Source organism: Emys orbicularis, chromosome 9 (genome assembly GCF_028017835.1).
Source record: "Emys orbicularis isolate rEmyOrb1 chromosome 9, rEmyOrb1.hap1, whole genome shotgun sequence".
NCBI lineage: Eukaryota > Metazoa > Chordata > Testudines > Emydidae > Emys > Emys orbicularis.
The window spans coordinates 95982207-96003646 of NC_088691.1; the positions used below are offsets into that span (position 1 = coordinate 95982207).

The window sequence follows — 21440 nt, forward strand, 5'->3', positions numbered from 1 at the left end:
CGACAGGAATGCAGGAGGCACCTGCTGTAAGTTGTATTTGAGGCTATAGCCTCTTACACTTCTGCTAGCAGGGATGTGTGGCCAGCAATGCCATTCACACGTCCGCTGGCTCTGTTCCCTCCTCTTCTCTAGCCTGCCCATAAAGTCCCCCTGCTGCGGAGTGATGCTGTGGAGCACAGCTCCAGGACACACCAAAAGGGGTGTTGTGTCTCCACATACCCTGCCTGCGTGGCAGAACCATGGTGGTCCCAGTGCTTCTTGGGCCTTGCACATTCATGCAATAGGGCATGGGGGAGGACAGGGCTCCCCCAAAATGCAATGAAGAGCTTTAGATAACAAGCAAACAAACATTAAAACCACTTCACATCCTGCAGAGCATATTCCTGCCAACAGCGATATAAAAAAACCCTAACCATACCATTAAGTTTGCAGGTGTTACATGTATAGCTAGAGAGCATACTCCTATCAAATGGAGCACAAAGCAGGGCATGTGGCAAACAGCAGGTGAGACAAGCTGCTCTATCTGCAAACTACTACCAAGGGATAGCGTGTCATTGTACATAGCCAAGATTCTCCATCTCATTCCTATACCGCTGTTCAGACACCTTGCTTTTGTGCTGTTTGCTTTCTAAATGTTGTCGGAACTCCATCTCTTCGCTAGCCCCGGCATTGCACATGGAACAGTAGTACTGGCCACTTGGGGTGACACACATGGCGAGATCACGAGGAATTCGCTGGCGGGAGCGTGGATTGAAGTAGGGACCTGCAGAGAAAACAAAGGCGTCCATTTATCTGTAAGCAAGAGGAGCCCTGTGTTTCGAGCCTCACTTCACAATCGCTAAGGTCTATGAGTAAAATGGTCAAAAGCACCTAAGTGACTTGGGAACCTAAATCCTACTTTCAAAAGTGACTTAAGCACTTAGGCCTAGATTTACAAAGGTTTTTAGGCACCTACAGATACAGACAGGATCCTAGTAGAATTTTCAAAGGCACCTAACCGGCTTTGATGCTTAACTCTCACTGAAGTCAATGGAACTTAGGTCAAATTAATTTTGTAGTGCAGACTTGCCCTAAGTTACGTCGATGTACAGGCACCGCAGTAATTGAATCGCTTTTGCATGTCCACACTATGCTCCTTGTGTCGGCGATGCGCGTCCTCACCAGAAGTGCTTGCACTGATTTAACTGCCAATGCGGGGCACTGATTTAACTGCCAATGCGGGGCATTGAAAGGCAGCAACAGTCCATGTAAGCAATGCAGCATCTACGCTGACACTCTGTTGCCCTAACTACATCAACATAAGTGGTACGCCTCTTGTGGAGAAGGAGTTATTAAGTCGGTGCAGTGGACGAGTTACATCGGCGGGAGCTACATTTTACTGTAGACCCCTACAGAGTTAGGTCGATGTAAGCTGCCTAACCGTGTATTGTACACCAGGCTTTAGGCTCCTAAGTGCTTAAGTCACTTTTGAAAAGGGGAGTTTGGAGCCTAAGTCACTTAGGAGTTTTTGAAAATCTGACCCTGTATCACTGCTCCCCCTATTTCAGAATTAGAATCAGCTTTCTCATCAGAGTAAGTTTACTGCTTGCTTAATTAAAAATAATTACGATAAGATCATATTTAATGTAATTTTAGAAGAACCGTTATATTAACTAACACCATGCTGAAAACACAAAATTAAACTAACACTCATCAGAGGGCTGTCTGCGCTAACGAGCACTCATTACAAGACTTGCAAAGAAAAAAAATAAAACCGCTGATCCAGACACTATTAAATATACTTCAAATTAAATGGTATAGAATTAAGCACTTGGACGGGAAGCTGCAAATCAGGAACACCTCTGGTTAGGGTGACCAGACAGCAAGTGTGAAAAATCGGGATGGGGTGGGGGTAATAGGAGCCTATATAAGAAAAAGACCCCAAAATCGGGACTGTCCCTATAAAATCGGGACATCTGGTCACCCTACCTCTGGTGTGCTCTGTGGAGTTACACAGATATAAAATTGCAGTAAATGAGTCTGTCTATCCAGGCTGGGAGGCTTGCTCCTAGCTGCAGTGCAGACATAACCAGTGGGAGTCATCAGCGCTGAGCTCCACCCTAGCCACACCTCCTCCTGCTCCCGATCCACCCCTTCCCTCCTCCAGTCTGTCAACCTTCAACACCACCACCCCTCCCCGCCATGTTCCAACCCACCACTCCTCCACGTCACTCTGTCCTGCCCTAGAATGCTCCCAGCTTCTGCAGAGGCAACGCATCACTGGCAGACCTAGCCCTGCCCTGGCCAGAGGCTACTCTGAACTGGAGGAATTGACTGGACACAGGGCTGGGCACAAGAGTAAAGTGACTGTCACTCAGGGGTGAATTTCCCCCATGCGCTTTTCTCTGCTTATTCCTAGATCAAAGTTCTTTTGAAAGGATTTTACAGTAAATCAAAGTGCTTTTCTCTCCCTCCCCACTGCCAAAATAAGAGAACAGAATCTGTCTTTCCCATATTGGGTTTGTTCAAAGGGTGGCAGAGTCAGAGTCTGAAACACCAGAGAAACTGATTCAGGGAACAGATGGCCTTGGAGGGTGGCAAACCTGCTTTATCATTCTGGACAGCAAGAATGCGAACATGGGTTGACATGGTACAGTCGGAGTCAAAAGCTCAGGCCCCTTGCCAAGAAAACACCAGGAAATAGCCACCACTTAGAGCAGCAATAGAGAAAGGCAGATGGGAAATTAAGTTACGAAATGAGAAACCAACCAAACAAAGAGGCTGACAAACTGAAGTAACTTTAACTGCTGAGAGGATCAGCGAGAGCCAGACAAAGCCTTGGCACCACAAATAGCTTCTTTCTTTGCAAAGCTTCCTTGACTGAGGGGCTCTCTCAGCACCTGCACAAAGCTTGGGTAAACAGACTGTGTGGGGACAAAGAAGTGGGGAATGGAATGCTCCCAGCTTGGGCATGGAGCACCCGTGCAGATCCTGCACAGCCTCTGAGGCTGCAGCAATACGGGTGTGGTATCGCAGCTTGCTGTATCGCTCCTAGACAGAGGCTTTGGCCAATGGGACTGCATAATCATAGACCCACTGACTGTCTTCAAATGCCCCCTGTGAGGTGCACACACAGCCAGGGTAGGGCTGCTCACTCAGCTGCCATGACTGACCCCAACCCCCAGCTCAGTGAAGACCTCCTGGATTATGATCGGGAGGACGTGGTGGATCCCCTGGCGCTTGGTTGGTGCATGGGGTTCTCCATCCCTCGTATCCCCCGGGGTGTACTCCGGGAGATGAGGGCAGCCTTATCGCCTGTCTCTCGGGCCTTTCTCGAGCAGGCCCTGCTGGAGGGTGCTCCCTGCCCGCCCCTCACCTCTGGTCCTCCAGACCTCGCCATCAGGCCCCTGCCCCCCGCACCACCCAAGCCAGCTGCATGACCTACACTCGCTTTGTTTCTGAATCAAGCCTAGGAAGCAGCTGTACGTTCTCATACTCCATAGCCTTCACTTCCTCACCCTCTTGTCTCACCCTGACGCCAAGTGGCAAGATCTTCTACCACACGTGGAGGATGAGGAGCCCCGGTCGGCCAGTCTATATTCTACCCTGGACCCTGACCTACCAGGGATATTAGCTGGCAACTCCTGGCATGGTTCACCCACTCCCCTCCCTGACACATGCCCTTTTTGCAGTGTGAGATAGACCCTGGCACACATTTAAATCGAATGCACCAGGTTGCAGCCCCTTTTCCGGCTCCTCCAAAACCTTCTCCTTTGGGTCTGGCTGCACTTTTTCCCACACCTCCTGATCTACACTCACCCCATCTGTGGCCCCACGAAGTCGCGAGACCTCCTCGTCAGCCTAGTGGCGCTGGCCAAGGTGGCCATCCATCATGGCAGGAGAAGGATGCCGGATGGGAGGTGCTCTGTGACTGTGGGGCCTATTTTCGCTCCTCCCTCCGGTCACGTATCTGGGCCGCATCCACTGGCTCCCTGGATGCCTTGGAGGAACAGTGAGCGCTGTCTGGGGTTCTCTGCTCAGTGTCCCTCTCTGGCTCCCTGCTTTTACCCCTCACTCCCATCCCTGCTTTTCATTCATTGTCCCCTGAATTTACTTGAGCCCTGGGCTCAGTGGCTGCTCCCTTTAGGCTGGGGGAGGGTCCTTTAGATGTGGGTGGGCACAGCTGTTCAATAGGTGCTAAGACTCGCCTCTCCAACAGAGCCTGCAATGACTCAACCCTCAGGCATGCTGCAGCAGCCAATCCCTGGGCAGGGCCCAGGTCAGCCTCTCCTCAGACCCCGGTTTCAGCGCTGCCCGCAGCCAGGTCACAACTCTACAGCTCGCTTTGACCCTTGGTACTTGCTCTCCACCATTGCACCAACCACCAGGGCTGACTGCCTAGAACCCAGCACCTGACACCCCTTCCATGGACCTGCTGGAGTGTTTCCCCAGAGGATGCCTGCCCGCCAGTGAAGAATAAAGATGCATGGAAGGAGGCTGGGGAGGAAGACTCAAGGAGGTTCCCCTCATAGTTTTCCTGGAAAAGTCCTCTCAGCCAGACTGTCTTGGGGGCCTTGGCCCCTTACCAATGCTGTGGAGTTTGGGGATCCATGGGGAGGGGAGTCTGATATCCAGCTGTAAGGGCAGCTGCTGCCTCCTCTGCTCCCCTTCCCCAAGAAGCATGGCCTCCACACAAGCAGCAACGAAGAAGAGGACCCAGAAGGAGTTAAAGCTCCTTCAACAATGTTAGCCCCTGCTGCAATATTTGGTTAGGAGGGGATAGTGCCAGACCTGCTCTGCCCCCTCATACTCCCAAACCTGCTCCCAAGCTCCTGTGGAGACATTTTCAGGAGGAGAAACCATGCAAGAGAATCCCAGGCATGCTAGGGAAGGTGCTGCACAGGAGGTGATAACACCCTCTCTGCATGGGCAGGGACAGGTCCATGTGTAGAAGGTCCCCTCTGCATGCAGACCGTTGTGGGACAATCCAGCCCTCAGCTGTCAATCCAGCCCCCACTTGTTGAGGTCAATGGCAGGTTTGGTTGAGTGAGATGATCAGGATGGGTTCTATGGCCTGCTAATACTCCTACTTGCCCCTTAAACCTTCAAAGAGCTTTATAGACTCCGGACCAGATTCCTCAGTCCAACCAGGCCCCTTAGTGTCACTCAGGTGGTGCGAAGGAGCCAGATGCTGGCTGTAAGTGGCTAACTGAGAACCCCAGTGGAGACAGCTCCTGATCTAGCAGCCTCCACCACAATCCCAGCACAGAGGGCATTCCAAGGTAAGAGGTGTTGTGTTGGGGGGTCAGAAGGGGTCAGACGATCAGGGTTGGGTGAAGCATCAATCCTCCATTGGCATGTGGTTCCTGACACAGTGCGGCTAGCCACTTTAAGGGGAAATGGGCCCAGCCCCTCCAGTGACACAATTAGCTTTGCCTCCCCAGGTGGGGAAAATGAAGTTCATGTGATCCAATCAGGCCTCTGCCTTATCTAACCCTAGGTTTGGGAAGAAAGGGGAAGTGGTGGCGCTTGATGCTGCAGAAAGGCTGTGAGGAGCCAGAGGAGAGCACAAGGCTGGCAGGGACCTGTGGATGACTCCAGGTAGGAAGGCCAAGGAGTGCCTGCTTGGGAAAGACCAGGGAGCAACCCAAAGGAACCCAGGGGAGTGATGGAAAGGAACCTGGGAAGGGCTGAAAGCTGAGCCCAGAGGGTGAGCAGAAGAATAGAGGACAGAAGAAAGGCCCCTTAGGAAGAAGGGGTTGGGCCTAGTTTGAGACTGGGGCAAAGGCTCTGTTTTGTTTGGCTTTAACTTGGATGAGGAACTCTGATTCCCTGGATAGTTGTACTTTTGTTAAGGGCTTAGCTGGAGGGCCAAGGCATAGCAGCAAGGCACTGCAGCAGCCAAAGGAGGCTGTGGAGTTTTGAAGAGCTGTGAGAAGGGGGCAAAATGAGGCAGGGCTGCTGCAGAGCTACCCCATGCCACCCTGGAGATGGCCACCCTATTACAGTCCCTCATGCTGGAGTCAGAATCAGTGCAGACCAGCCCACAGAACAAGAGCTCCCTAATGCACCCTTCTGTGTCAAGCAGAACCCATTAAGCAATTGTCACTGTGCGACCCACGGAGCATGTAAGTGGTGACACAAGCACTCAAGTACCTGTACTGTTCTGAACCGCATACACATTTCTTCTATTCTGCATCATCTTATAGTCGTTCCCTTCTTTCCGTGCCCTCCGTTTGCCCAGTTCTGATGTATCCCTGAAGGTTAAATAAATACATACAGCTCTGTTTTAAAGCTCTCTGAGATACATTAATAGAGACCGCTGGAGGCATGGCTGCACACGTTCAGGACAGCCTTAATGTAAAGGTTGAACAATACCTACGAGAATGAGTTGTTCTGTGCTTCTGCCAGGCGTAGCCTCTTGGCGTGATTCTTTCCTTGGTAGTGAGCCTGGGCCACAGCCGGGGAACTAAATGAGGCATCACAAAGCTTGCAGTAATCATTCTCTGTGGCCAAGATCACTCGACCTCCTGGTTTAGAGGCGCCCATCTATCAGCAAAAAGGAGGGAAAGGATCATAGGAGAGTTCATTCTTTGAAATAACTGAGCCAGGTTCAATGAAGTTGACCCCTCTCAGCAAGCTGGTGGTAAGAGTGGGGATTAGAACTCTGGGTTCTCTGCACAGTGTTCCCCAAATTCTTTCCCTTGTGGGAGAAGGGTTTGCCTCTCCATGGCTCCAGCTGGGAGTTTGGCCCCCTGAACTTGCACATCCCCTAAGATCCACACAGATCTCTGAGGATCCGATGGAGATCAAAACTATCTGTGCAGAGGCCCTATATCTCTGCACTGGATCTGGCGCCTCCTGCTCCCCCTTCCAGCTTCCTCGCAGGCTTGACTCCTCTGCCTACCACTGCCCCTGGGAGCCCTCTGAAAGGAGATTCCACAGCACTGAGGAAGGTCTGTGTCCAGACTACCCGCCCCCAAACTGGATCTCCAACCCAGCAAAGAACCTTCCACGGGTTGCAGAGAAACAATTGACCCCTCCCCACACCTTGCCTATGGACCGCGGGAGTTCCATATGCAGAGTTTAGAGGAATGATCCTGTCCCGAGTAAGCCCAGTCCTCAGGATCTCCCAGTGCATTATGGGGCATGATCTTGTCTGTCTACTTAGAATATAAGCTGATTGGGGCAGTGACTGAGTCTTTTTGGTGTTTTGTACATCACCAAGGAACCAGTATTTCCCAAATAGTGTGACTAACAATGATTTACTCATTGGCCTTGCTAGTGCTACACTTTCTAAGGTGCAGTTTCTTTGGCCCCCGTTTTGACACTTCATATGCTCCTCCCCAAATTACCCCTAGAATTCTGGCGTGCATGGTACAATATGAACATCTTCTATGTAGCTGGCTCAAACTTGGCTTTCTTTTTTTCTGAGAATTAGTTCCTCAAACAAGGCAGAGCAGCCACCCCAGCTGTTGGGAAGCAGCATAGTGCACTTGTAACATACAATGGCTTGGGGAGGGCCTGCTCTAATGCCCACTGAAACTAGTGGAAAGACTCCCATTCACTTCCGTAAGCTTTGGATTAGGTTCTTTTTGTATGTCAACAGGTCTCCCCCCTAGTGGCTGGCCCCAGCAACCATATAACAACCTGCTATTTACTCACAGCTAAGGGGTTCGGTCTCCTTTAGTACAAGTGGTAGAGGCCCGTGCTTTTGGTGCTGAAGGCCCCAGCTTTGATCCCTGCTGACCAACACGCAATGACATGCAAGTCTCGGGTGTGGAGAACATTTGATTTACCCCTTGAGCTAATGGGGCATGCCTTCTGCTCTACATGTGCCTGCCATTGGGCAGTTCATGGTACAGCATTAATCTGGATCACAGAGGGGGCCATTCACTCATGCAGCGATTGGAGAATGAGTGCCACAAGAGTAGCTATTTAGGGAGGGAAATGATGGCCCAGTGCTGTTGGTGCTAGACTCTAAACACCTTTTCTACATAGGCACCCAGGTGCAGTCTCACTTCGATGCACAGGAGATGGCTAGGCAAGGGGAGAATATACCCCCCCCACACACACACACACAGAGGAAGGACATGACAACGAGTGATTTCCATGGCTTTAAACAGCCATAATCAGCAGAGCATCTGATTCATACAGGTATCATAGGATTTGCCACACAGGATTAGATCAGTGACTCAGTGAGTCAAGTCCCCTGTATCCAGGAGTGGTCAATACCTGATGCTTCAGAAGAATGTAAAGGCACACACCGGGCCAATTGCACCATGCTGGACATAGTGAGGAAAATTCCTCTGACCCCTGAAGCAATCCCACCCCAAAGCATGAGACCTAGTTACCCTTGTCATAGGGGGTACTGACATGTAAGCAGCGCAGCCTCGGTCACCTCCCCAGGCCTTACCTGAGCCGGATGGGAGACAATCTGAGGCATGGCAGGCTCCACTGAATTGCTCATTCTGGCGGGAGCTGGGCAACTATTTGCAGCATAGTAATTCCGAAGCTTCTTACTATGGTTTTTACCCTGGAAACAGAACTTGAATTAATCACTGTCCAGGTGGTAGAGTCCCACCTGTATCTAGCAGCCAGAGGACTCAGCTAAGAGGCTGAAATGTAAACGTAGTCATGACAACAACAGCTCAGATACAGGCTCTGATCCTGAGAGGGGCTGAGTAATCTCAACTTCCATTGATTGCAATGGGAGATTAGAGTGCTTGACATTCCTCATGAGATGCTCAGTACCTGGCAGGGCTGGGTCTTGGGATGGGGTATGTACCCCCCCCACTAACAGTGAAAGGGTGAAGGGGAGCCCAATTAGCCCATTCTGTAACACCTGAAGTGAAGACAGGTAATTGAGGATTAGACCCAGCTGTGAAGAACCAACCTGGTGGCTTCTATAAAGAAAGGCTGCAAGGCAATAGGGAGAGGAGACCTAGGAGAGAGGTAGTTGGGTGTTTCCTCTCTGGGAAACAAAACACAGAGGGGCCTGCACCTTGGGACTATCCCTGAAGGGAGAAGGAGGCTGGGGAGGAGACTCCTGAAGCAGACCTGGGAAAAGAGGCTCCAGGGAGATAGCATGGGACATGCTTTCCAGGCCAGCCAGCAAACCTAAGGGATGAACCTACAAAATTCTGCCTGGAAAAATTAGAAGCTTCTTTGAAAATCCATCACAATAATCTAGAAAGACACTCAGGTCTCCCCATCTCACTAAAACCCTCCCTGTTCAGTACACTCCTCCGGAAAATCCAAAGTGAAAACTATTGCAACATAGCCAGAAGGTCAGCAAACTGGCACTCGGTTGGACTTGGGAAGGGGGAGTGAATTGAAGACTCTTAGGCCACCCACCCCAGATGATCATATCTAGAAGTTGTCAGAAGTTGAGGGTCCAATAAGATGGTGTTCTCACCAGGTAGAAGCACAAAGTGAGAGATGATCTCTGAGGATCCATATCATGAACCATATCAAAAGAAATGTACATTGGGGTAGAGAAACTGGCTAATCCAATGGTGTCTGTCATATACTACACCCCCGTTTGTGTAATGAAGCCCCACTCAGAGACAAGACCAGTTCAAGTGAACCATATAAATGGTGTTTGGTCTAAGAGCAAAGGTAGTGACTTCATTTTTATAGCACAGGGGCGGGCAAACTTTTTGGCCGGAGGGCCACATCGGGTTTCCGAAATTGTATGGAGGGCTAGCTAGGGGAGGATGTGCCTCCCCAAACGGCCAGGTGTGGCTCAGCCCCCGTCCCCTATCTGACCCCCCATGCTTCTCTGCCCCTGACGGCCCCCCCGGGACTCCTGCCCCATCCAACCCCCCCCCATTCCCTGTCCCCTGACCGCCCCCAGACCTCCCGCCCTCTGACCCCCCCTCCTTCCTGACTGCCCCCCTGGGATCCCTGCCCCCATAAACCCCCCTGTTCCCCACCCTCTCACCGCCCTGACCCCATCCACACCCCTGCCCCCTAACCACCACCCCAAACTCCCCTGCCCTCTATCCAACCCCCCCTGCTTCCTGCCCCCTTACTGTGCTGCCTGGAGCACCGGTGGCTGGCAGTGCTACAGCCACACCGCCCAAAGCACCAGGACAGGCAGCCGCGCCAGGAGCTCAGGGGCTGGGCAGGACGGTCCCGCGGGCTGGATGTGGCTCGCGGGCCATAGTTTGCCCACCTCTGTTATAGCACCTGCTGTCTGAGTTACAAAGAGCATACTCCTCAGTCTCAACAGAGCCTGCTCAATCCGTCACCCAGGGGACATAAACCTGCTAAACTGGCATCCACTGATAAAAGCAGCAAAGCTGGGAGAAAAGATAGGTAATCAACATTTTTAAAATATATTTTTAAATTAGAACTGGAAGGAAAATCAGAACTTTCTGTTGGCCTTAGTTGAACTGGGGAATCTGGTTAAATTCCCGCTGCCTCTCCCCCTTTATTTTAAAGGGGGAATCTAGGACCAGATTCCCCAGTTCAACTAAGGACCAAAGTGCACAGGGTTTTGCTTTCTCATTCTCCTGTGGCGGGGGAGGAATGAAAAACTTTGACTTAAATACATTTTCCATTATTTTGGTCAAAAGGGCAACATTTTTCATGACGGAAGAAAAGTTTTGATGAAAAAATTGTGATGAGCTCCAGCCTAAATCACAACTCATTAGGGCCCCACTCTTAAACCCTGTGTAGCCTCAGTAACCCTCCTTCAGGCGTGGGAGCAAAAAGGGGGGCTTCATCTGCCCTCATACCCCACCTGCCTCTGGCAGTGGGACCAGAAGGGGAGGAAGCTCCTGGCACATGACTCCCTCACTTATGGCAGGTTGGGGCCCCACAATTCATAAGGCTTGCCCTACATCTCATATTGAAAGAGTGGTAGGCACCTCACAGGAACAACTAATCTGAACATCTTTCTTCTTTTGCTTCTCCTTACCTGGTAATGCGCCTGGGCTTGCTGTGCTGAATTCAGAGTGACATTGCAAAGTTTACAACACAGGGGCTTACATAGTTCCTCCAGCACAGGATCCTTTGCAAGCTCCTCTTCTTGTGAGTGCTGCAAGGAAGGCCCCAGTCCAAACGGTTTCTGTGGGGACAGTGGTGAGTTGGCTCTTGGCCTTGTGGCCACTGACATAGGAGGAGATGAAGGCTTCTCAGGACGAGGATGAGGAGGAAGTCCTGCCTGCTGCAAAAGAATCATTGGCTGGGAGGACTGCTGGCATGTTACTATTGAAGGAGGAAGACTCTTCTTCAGCTCTGAACCAGAAAAAGACACAGGCTCAAATAAACGGCATCCTTTTCACAATGTGAATGTCCAAGATTGGGGCCAACTTTGCCAGTTTCACTCCAGCGGCTCTGTGTCCCTCCAACAATGCAAAGCAGCCATAAACCCAGTTTAACGAGCCAGTTAAGATGAGTTTATAGCTTCTGCTTCCCTGGAGCAGGGCAAAGCTGCTGCAGTCAGCCTGTTAATCCAGCCCCAGATATTTTTTTAGGCAAAACCACATGGATTAAAATCTGAGTTTAGCTATTAATAAAGGCTATGGCACCCTCCTGGAAATTTAAGTGGACTACTAAGAATTTATAATATCTGGACAACAAACAAAATGAGAACTCACCAGACATAAGCTTTCAGATGCAAGAAAATATCATTCTGCCATGTTTGTGTTACCCTAGGAGGCCCTGAGCCTACATTTGTTGGTGCAGTGACTCACTGCTGAGCTCATGCAGAGGTCCATTGAAGCAGTGCTCCCAAGGGTAAACACGTGGAGTATTGGGGCCGTAGGCCCTTTCCCAAATCCAAGAAGGGGTGGGCTCTATGCCAACGAGTTCACAATCTAAGAAATAAACTAATACTGCAATATGTGTTGTTGCTTGGTGCCTTGTCAATCATTTGGAAGAAGTTGTGTATGTTGTGAATCGTAAACCCCATACAAAGCCTTCATAAATATCAACTTCAGGGAAAAAAGGTCAAAATTAACTTTTCTCCAGTAAATAAAAGCACTGAGGGAGACACTGTTGTCTATTGGTTAGAACAAGGTACCAGGAGTCATTTCTTCTGGGTTCCATTCCACACTCTGCCACTGTCTTGTGGCATGACCTTGGGCAATTTCTCCATGCCTTCACTTACTAAGTATCTGAATCCTTCTCATACTATCAAACATCACTTAGAGCATGAATAAGACTCTGCCATCCCTGTCTATCCTGGGCTGCTCTTTGCATGTCCTCTATGTTAAGTCCAATAGTCTTCCCTCTCTAGTGTTCAATGGAGAGATTAGTTCACTCCGCCTCTCTTACAAGTCCTCCAGTTGCCCAATGGTATGCCTGCCATGGCAGATGTTCTGGTTACATTCTTAATACATCTCAGATATTTACATTGTCTTCTCTGGATAACTTTGGAGTTAAAAAGTTGTGGAACTTTGACAAATCTCCTCATTTGTTACAACTTCATTCCATTTAATACCTACCATTTTCCTAAGGCATTTGCTACTGAAAGCATTTGGATATCTGCCTCTACTTCTGGCAGATTTTACTAAGTACAATGCAATATTAAAAACTATTTCATATTTTCTTAGGTTTGGAAGATTATCTCATATTAGCACTTATTCAGTTTATTTCTCAATCAGTTCAAGTTCTTAGGAACCCCCTTAAATTGCCAACAAAAAGCTTTGAGAGGCTTAATTAATTTATGTTTGCAAGTTGTGTTGAAACCCTGGGATGAACATTGCTAGGTTAATGCAAAGTGGAAGTATTAGTGTAAATCAAGACAGAGCCACTTTTTAAAAGATTATAATAGCTTCTCATCATAGCCCCGCTTACCAATAAACAGGATTTGATATTTTGGCCATTTCAAATCACATCAAGCTAAAATTGCATTCTGGGGTGCCAGATTTGTACTATCTTGAAGCAGAAGTGTTTTAAATACAGGGACCTACCTTTACTTTTCTAAATAGGCAATCCTTAATTTAGATTGCAGGTAACAATTTCAGAAGTATCTTAGGTGCCTAAGTCCCATTTTCAAAAGTGACTTTGGTTCTTAGGCCCACATCCTCTGAGGACCAGATTTCAAAGGTATTTAGGTACCTAAAGATGCACATAGGTGCCTCCTGGGATTTCCAAAAGCACCTAAACAGATTAGGCACCTAACTCCCATTCAAATCAATATGAGATTGGCATCTAACCTAATTAGGCACTTCTGAAAATCTCATGAGGCACTTATCTACATCTTTAGATGCCTAAGTACCTTTCAAATTCTGACCTGTGAGAACCTAAATGAATGGTCCTTAGGTATTTGGAAGCCTAAGTCACTTTTGAAAATGGGATTTAGGAGCCTAAGCCACTTAGGCACTTTTGAAAATGTTGCCCGAATGAATCTGTGTTGTTGTTTTTGCACACACGGACCCCAGTTCTGCAATTGGCTCCCTGGGACTGTACAGGACCAGCTGCAGAACAGAAGCTCAAGTTCCAGCCAACAATATTGCTTTAAAGTTTTCTGAGTATTGCTAGGGACTAAAGGGGGGCGGGAACCCACAAAAAATGAAGCACACATATACATGCCTTTGGAAATGGACGGACAATAAAGCCTTTGGAACGTTTTATTTCTCCAGTGCACCTCCCTTGTCAAGGTGCTGTGCTCCCTACTAAAATCAATTTCTAAATATTAATTCAAATGCAATCCAAAAAAACCCCAAAGAACCTCACTAAAATTAACAACTGAAACAAATTTGAGGATGTTCAATGCAGAAGCTAAAGAGGAAAGAAGGGAATGGATGGAAAAGTAGAAATTAGAGGGAAGTGGTTGTTCTAAAAAACACCGGGGAAGGAGGAGTGTTTAATGATGGGGTGAGAGATGGACTGCTGGATTATATGGTGAAGTGAATTCCACATCCTAAGGCCCACCACGACAAAGACACTAATTCCTTTTTCTGAGTGTGATGGTGGGATTCCTAAAAGGAACTGAGGTCCCTTCCAACCCTGATATTCTATGATTCTATGGTCATGTCATACCAGAGATCCTCTTCAAGATGAAGTCCAAGGAAGACGTTTCAAATATAGTCAGGGAGCCTACCTTGTTGCAGCCTTTAAAAACCAACAGTACCAGCTAACAATTAGTGTGCCGCTGCACAGGCAGCCAGTGCAAAGTGGGCATAATGTGAACGTGGCTGTTAGACCAGTGAGAAAAGGGATGCTGGATTCTGAACAAGTGGCTAATAGTGGAGCAGCTCTGCTGTTAGCCCTAACACGAGGGAATTTCATCAGCTGAGTGTATGAGACACAAAGGCAGGGATTGCTATTGTGAGGTTACCCTGAGATAAATCACCTGTGCAAATTGTGAAGTGCACATGCAAAAAAAGTTCCTATCACATGGAGGGTGGGGATGGGACTTCCTAGAGAAGGCATGATTGACTCACTGCTTCTAATCACATCCTCTCAACTAGAATGAGCCTTCTTGTAGTAACGAACTCTATCCAGCAGCAAGACTTCATAACTAATCCTGAGTTTTAATGTGTCCAGACAAGATAGTTCAAACATCCCTCCAGGCCAGAGACTTGAACTGTGCTGTCCACAGGGCAACAGATGTACAGCTGTGCCTACATCCCATAGTAGGAAATGATCTGGCTAAAAGAGCTCAGTATATACATTGAACACCATGGGTGATAAAGGGACCTTTGAAGGACACAGCGTTTCAAATCCCATATTACCACCATGGACTGACTCCTCTCTTCTAGGTAAGACTTCAGAGCAGCTCCAGACACACTAGCTATGTTCCTTAGCTGACAAAGCAGTAACCATGGTCACTCATATTAAAAGATGTTAAGAAATCCACCATGACCAAAATGACAAGCTGACTCTGATTTAAAACCAGCGAGAGGTCATTCGTGAGCCTGACAAGTGCGATCTCAAATCCAAAAAATGCCAGTCCTAAAATGGGAACTATCCAGGATGCCACTAATGTCCAAGTGCTCCTGGACTGGAATAGCCACAGCCTTCTCAATCTTGTTCCCTGAAAGTGGGGGATTTGACAGCTGGCAAGTACTTCAGTGTCAAGAGATGGCTTCTTAAGGAAGGGGGTGGACATCTGCATGTCTAAGGATAATTAACATCTTTCTCTTGTTAAGTGAGGCATTGATGACATCTCTCAATGATGGTGGCACAGTCACATCATTGTCAAGATGGACAGAAGTCAAAACTGCAGGCCGTGTGCCACAGGGAATTCCAGAGGACAAGGAAATCAGAGATCAGTTGAGATAGTCTATTGGGAACCCATGGCTTTACTAGTCAAAAGATACAGAGACCAGCCTAGAACCACATTGTCCCATCTGTGTAAAAAGGTAACTAACTCACCATTATAATCAGTTGAAGGAACTGCTAATTGGACAAGGCCATCTGAAGTAATCTGATTGCACACTATCCAAAAGAGTTCAGCTAGAATTTTCATTACAGAAGGTCTAAGCCTGAGGACAAGTAACATCTCCTAGCCTCACTGTCAGTGATTCTATATGCCTGTATAAAATCCTTTAACAGAAAAAGATCAGACACCAGGTAATTATCCCAGTGACCTTATTGCCAACATATGCTCCAGGTGCTTCAACACCTGGAGATCACCATTAAATCACCATGGTCTCCATATTCAGCAAATTGTGATGCTACAGCAAGGGGAAAGGGAGTCAAGGTATGACCCAGCACCAATATGGAGATCTCAGAAAAGCCACAGAATTCAATAGCCTCCAAGGCCATGAATCTGTAGCACCTGTATGGTGTCTGCATTGATATAGATAAGGTGATGATTGAACTACCCAACATAAAGATGTAGTCTACCATCTGTGGGTGTTCTCTTTGACCTTCAGGGTAAAACCCAGAAGGTGAAATCCTTGTCCCATTAAAGTCAAAGGCAAAACTTCCATTGATTTTAATTAGGCCAGGATTTCTCCCAGGGAGTCCTTTCACTTCCACTCAACAGAGCATTTGAAAATGGACTATCTTAAGAAACTGACCATTTTTTTATATTATCATATTGACACTGCAAGCCAATAATAATCAGATTATAGTGTTACAATGTGATTGGTAAAACAATGTCAGTACAAGTCTATGAATGCCTTAGAACAACATCAGATCATATTAAATGTCTGTAACAGCAATGACTTTAGGAAATGAAAGGAAATCATATCACTGTAAGCCAGTGAAAACCATAAATGCATCAAGCTTTGAAGCCTCTGCTCAGGAATGCTTTTTCTCCAGGAATAAAGATTGCTCAAAGCTCACAGAGCTGAAGATTCATTAACATTTCTTCCCTTCTCAGCACAGTGTCTGGATTTTAATATAATTGCCTCTAAAACTATGTTAAGAGAACAGTAAGCACTCAAAGCCAGGAAATGATATAGTTAAGGTTGCTCTCGCAGCCTTAAACATTGCCCTTTGGCTTGTATCCTTTTACAACACAATCTTTAATGACATGCTTTCATAGTGTTTCTCAATACTACAATATACTACCATACAATTTTTCTGTGCAATCTTAGGAGCAGATTGTGACCCCTTTATTCACACTATTAAGCTGTTACTCACATGAGTAATCGCATGTACATTTTTAAAATTTGTTTATACTTACTCTTTTCATTAACTCAATTATTAGAACAATCTTTATTGTTTTAGGGTACAGTCCTGCAAAGTGTTGCACACTCTGGTTCTGATCCAGCAAAGAACTTAAGTGTGTGCTTCACTTTAAGCATGTGAGATGTCCCATTAAAGTCCATGGGATAATGCTCTTTCACTTTTTATAAATAAATTCTCTTCTCTCTATAAGTATCTTAATCATTGAGTCAATAACTATGTACTATATAATATTTTTTCTAACCACCAGTATAGTTTACCATGGGTTCAGATCAGGGCATAACTGTTAACCCTGAGACAGATTTAGCCCCCCTTACTCACATTGAGTAGTATTGTACTCTGCAGGTATTCCCTTTAATTTCAATGGACTAACAGGTGGAAGAAAGAGTTATTCATTTGTGATTATGGGTATCATAATTTGGACCTATACAGTAAATTTAGCTACACATTTAGGTGACCTAGACATGCCAGCAAATTTGTATTATTACTCTATTATACATAATGGAGTGGTTTTCATTTGCAGTAAAAGCACTTTACAGCATTCCAGCAATGGAAAGCGGCCTTAAATTAGATGTAAATATGGTTTACTCTCACTTTAAGCCTACTTTACAAAGCAAGCACTGTCTAAAGTAGTGTTAAAGTAAACGAGAACCAGGCCCAATCTGCTGTATCTTGTCTAAGAAGTGTTTGCTATTACTTTCATGAACGCTGGCTATCATACATAGTGCAGTATACAGCACTACAATGTGTAGGCGGAAAAAATTATGACATGACCTTATTTGAGAAACGGTATGTAACTAAAGATTTTTTGCAGTGGATTAAGGGTACAGAGGCTGGATTAAGGGTACAGAGGTAATCTTAACATTATCATTTCCTGACTTTTGACAGGAATGTTGATTTTTCTTTAAAGGCAGTGCTAGGATGCTTTTAGTTAGTTGGTTTAGAGAAATATGTAAGAAAAAGAAGATCCATAATCTAGAACTATTTGTCTAGGCCCCACTGTAACACCCCATCCCATTTACCTTACTAGGTCCACAATGGACTCCATCTCCACACTGTAGGAAGTTAGCAGGAGAGATTCCCTCTCCCTGTGCACTTTAGAAGCCATGCCATTTTTACCTTACGAGATGACCAATGATCCCTGCATTATTCTCTGCCCAACTTCAGTAAAGGCTCAGTTGTGCCTTTAAGACACAGCCTGGAGCGGAGAGCTTGGAGCTGCAGTTCCCCAGAGTGAGTTCCAGGAGGCATTCTGCCTCAGGAAGACAGGATGCCTCCTGGGTCTCACTGTCATGCCCACTGCTACACATCGTTATGGGCTACAATGTACTTCCTCCTGTGTGGTCCACAGGACAATGCAGAGGGATTCAGCCAGCTAAGTCCATCTACTTCCTACCCCTTTGGAGTGCTGTGTGCCCCTGGGAGAGTAAGGAAGGAGCTGATCCTGCACTTCCCTGAACACAGAGACCACAATTGTACGTGGCCTTTGTGTGTGCCATGCAAGAGGGGAGGAAGGTTCTATATGTTCACTACCCTATGCAACCCCGGGAGAAATGTCAGGCACAATCTAGGCCCAAAAGCTTTTCACTGCACAGCTAAATTCGTCAAGCATGTACACACAGTACAGCCTTCCTTAGCAGCAGATTTTATTAACATAGTGGGAAAATTCCTTATGAAGTGCACTATTCAAAGGCAGAGTGCAATTTTTAAAAAGGTCATAACTCAGTCAAATCAAATTTCTGTGCCAAGTTTTCCTGACTGTTTCCAGCTGTTTCAGTGATGGAGTTATTCAAACAGTCACTATTTATTTATTTTTTAAATCAGAAAGTGTATTTTTTTCTCCAGGCTCCTCATACTCCAGAATGAATGTACGTGTTTTTACCGAAACTTTCCAGATACATTCACCTTTGGTCAGAGACCAAGCCTGACAAATTTCAGCCTGAAAGCTGAAGGCTTCATACAATACTAAGTGATTGAACACAGGCATTAGAATGGAAACAACTTTCATGACAGTGGTCACTGACACTGACTCTAGACTGCTGTAGATGCAAAACAGGTAATGCAAAGGGCAAGGGAACATTTTGTTACCTAATACATCATTATGGGACTATACAGCATGATGCAAAAACTGACATTTTCGAAATTTTATTTATGCAAAATTGAAAGCTTTACAATCCCCATGACTTAAATTCTAATTAAAATCGGAGGCATCTGTTGTTATCTTGAAATGGTTGCAATTCAAGAGAGAATTCAAGATGCAATTTGGGAAACATAAACGCAAAACCTAGCATCCAAAAACTGATGCAATATGTAGCCATTCAAAACATACATGCAACATAAATACCCACATGCAAAACAAACATGTAAAATCCCACAAACTAACAAGTGGGACATGTACATAACACTGCTTGTGGTGCGATTTACCTCCCTATTATTGACAATGTCCTGACTACTCTAATAAATGCATACACCCAAGTATAATGCACTTACTAGAATCCCCTGATTCTGGGAGGAGGGACTCAGAGAAGCAATCTGCAGGCAATCCCCTGTACCTGGAGCTAGCCAGCCCTGCACATCCCCAGCTGAGATCTTCACCTCCTCCTTTCTTCCTTTTTCATGACAACTTAAGTCGGGTTGCTCCCCACTAGATCTGAGGGGCCGGCAGTCAGAAAAGTCAGTACAACCGGACACAGAGGGAAACAGCTGCAGGAAGTGACTGCAGAACAGGGGGGAGGAATAGGGGAGGAGACTCGGGAAAACTGCCTGTAGTATCTCTGCCAAGGCGCATGAGCCTCGGAGCTCCGGAGAGGAACAAATATTGCTGCTGCTACTGTATACCAAGCGATGCTGCCGCTAAACCCCCAGGCTCACCGGAAAGCCCCGTGAAGGCAGATCTGTGACAGACACTAAGGGATCGCTTTGCCAGGATGCCAATAAAGGACTCTGGATTTGAATTGAATTCGTAGGAGGCGAGTAACTAGAGAGAGGAGGGGCTGGGGAAATCATGAGTGAGAGGAGCCATTACCAAGGGGAGGGGATGAAAAGGAGGATACGAGTGGGGAGGCACTGATGTGGGGGAGAGGAGAGAGTGAGGAGGAGACATTAGTGCAGGGATGGAGAGGAAGAGGAGATGGAGGGGAGGGAGGTGGTTTGGGATGTGGGTTAAGAGCATTGAGCTGGAGGTTTCTGCCCAAATGACCAACGGGGAAATAGCAACAACAACAAAACGTTGCTATTTTAAATGCCACTTTCCGGTTTCAGAGTCCATAGCCCATTGAGGTGGACTGGGCAGTTTGCCTCTCTTAAGAGCTATTGCTTCTGGATGCCTGCAGAAGAAAACACAGAAATGGTTTTCATGACATTTTTAAAGCTTTCTCCACAGTCATATTTAGGGGAAACGGTATGGATTGGAATGTACATACCATTCGAGGAGTTACATTGTGCCCTACGGCCTTGTTTATTTTGTGTCATTTTACAGAATTCATTTTATTGTGTACTCTTTTTTTCCCCAAGTAAAATATAATTTTTAAAACCAAGAGAAGAAAATACATGTTGATTTTCCAACTGTTCACTTCTCCTCTGCAAATGGAGGATTCAAAGCATTCTTATTCTCGTCCAGGCTGCAGTTATTATTATTTAACATTTTTAAGAACATAAGAACAGCCATACTGGATCAGATTAATGGTCCAGGTCATAGGCGCCGACTTCCACTGTTCCCGGTGGGTACTCGACCCCCCCTGACCCCGACCCCACACCACCCTCGCCCTGCCCCCATTCCACCCCTTCCCCAATGTCCCCGCCCCTTCCCGCCCCCATTTCACCCCCTTCCCCCAAGTCCCCGCCTCTTCTCCGCTTCCTCCCCTGAGCGCCCCGCATCTCCGCTCTTCCCCCTCCCTCCTGGAAAGCCCTAAGTGCCACCAAACAGTTGTTTGGCAGCAGGAAGTGTTGGGAGGTAGGCGGAGGAGCAGGGACGCCCTGCACACTCAGGGGAGGGGGAGGAGGTGGGGCGGGGAGTGAGGGGAGCTTGGCTGCCAGTGGGTGCAGAGTCGGTGCCTATGGTCCAGCTAGCCCAGTATCCTGTCTTCCAACAAGGGCCAGTGTCAGATGCCTCAGAGGGAATGAACAGAACAGGGCAACTTATCACAAAATCTATCCCCTGTCATCCAGAGGTTTAGGGACACTCAGAGCATGGCGTTGCATCCCTGACCATCCTAGCTAATAGTCACTGATATACCTGTCCTCCATGAACTTATCTAATTCTATTGCAGAAGTACCTATAGGCTGACCTGGTCAGGCTCCTCTCTCTTTTCTTCGGTTGTAAGCTTTTTGAGGCAGAGACTGCCTTTTTGTTCTATGTTTGTACAGCGCCTAGCACAATGAGGTCCTAGTCCATGACTGGGGCTCCTAGGCATTATGACAATAAGATAATAATTAATAATTATTAATAATTGTGCTATGTGCTGTATAAACATATGGTAAATGACTGTTCCTGCCCCAAAGAGCTAACAAGCTAAAAAAGCAAGACATATCAGATGAATGAGACAAACAAGTGAGTCAGGGTGTGGTGCAATTATAGCATGTGTGCAATTCTTAGCCAGTCAGAAGTAGATGAAAGCTGGAGTTTACAAGAAGATGATTGTTCAGTACCATAAAGGAGAGTTTTGTAGACTCTAAGCAACATACTGAAAGAGGATTAATCCTCAGATCTCTTTTGCACCTTTTACAAATTGTGTAGAAAATCAGATTATGAGGGATCCATGTGGGGGAAGTGTTATGCCAGTTTTCTGGAATCTTTTTATCTATTTAATATGGCTATTTTGCCATCTGCTAGTTCTCTTGATTCCTGCTCATATTCTTTGTAA

General features: G+C 46.9%; 1 protein-coding gene across 1 annotated transcript; it reads right to left on the minus strand.

The window, feature by feature from the left end:
* Positions 1–551: 551 nt before the first annotated feature.
* Positions 552–11170, minus strand: ZMAT3 (zinc finger matrin-type 3). Its single transcript, XM_065411271.1, has 5 exons — positions 10907–11170; positions 8396–8515; positions 6362–6528; positions 6136–6236; positions 552–763 (listed from the first exon to the last, which is right to left on the minus strand). Exons 1-5 carry the CDS (start codon positions 11168–11170, stop codon positions 552–554), a joined length of 864 nt encoding a protein of 287 aa, XP_065267343.1.
* Positions 11171–21440: the final 10270 nt, after the last annotated feature.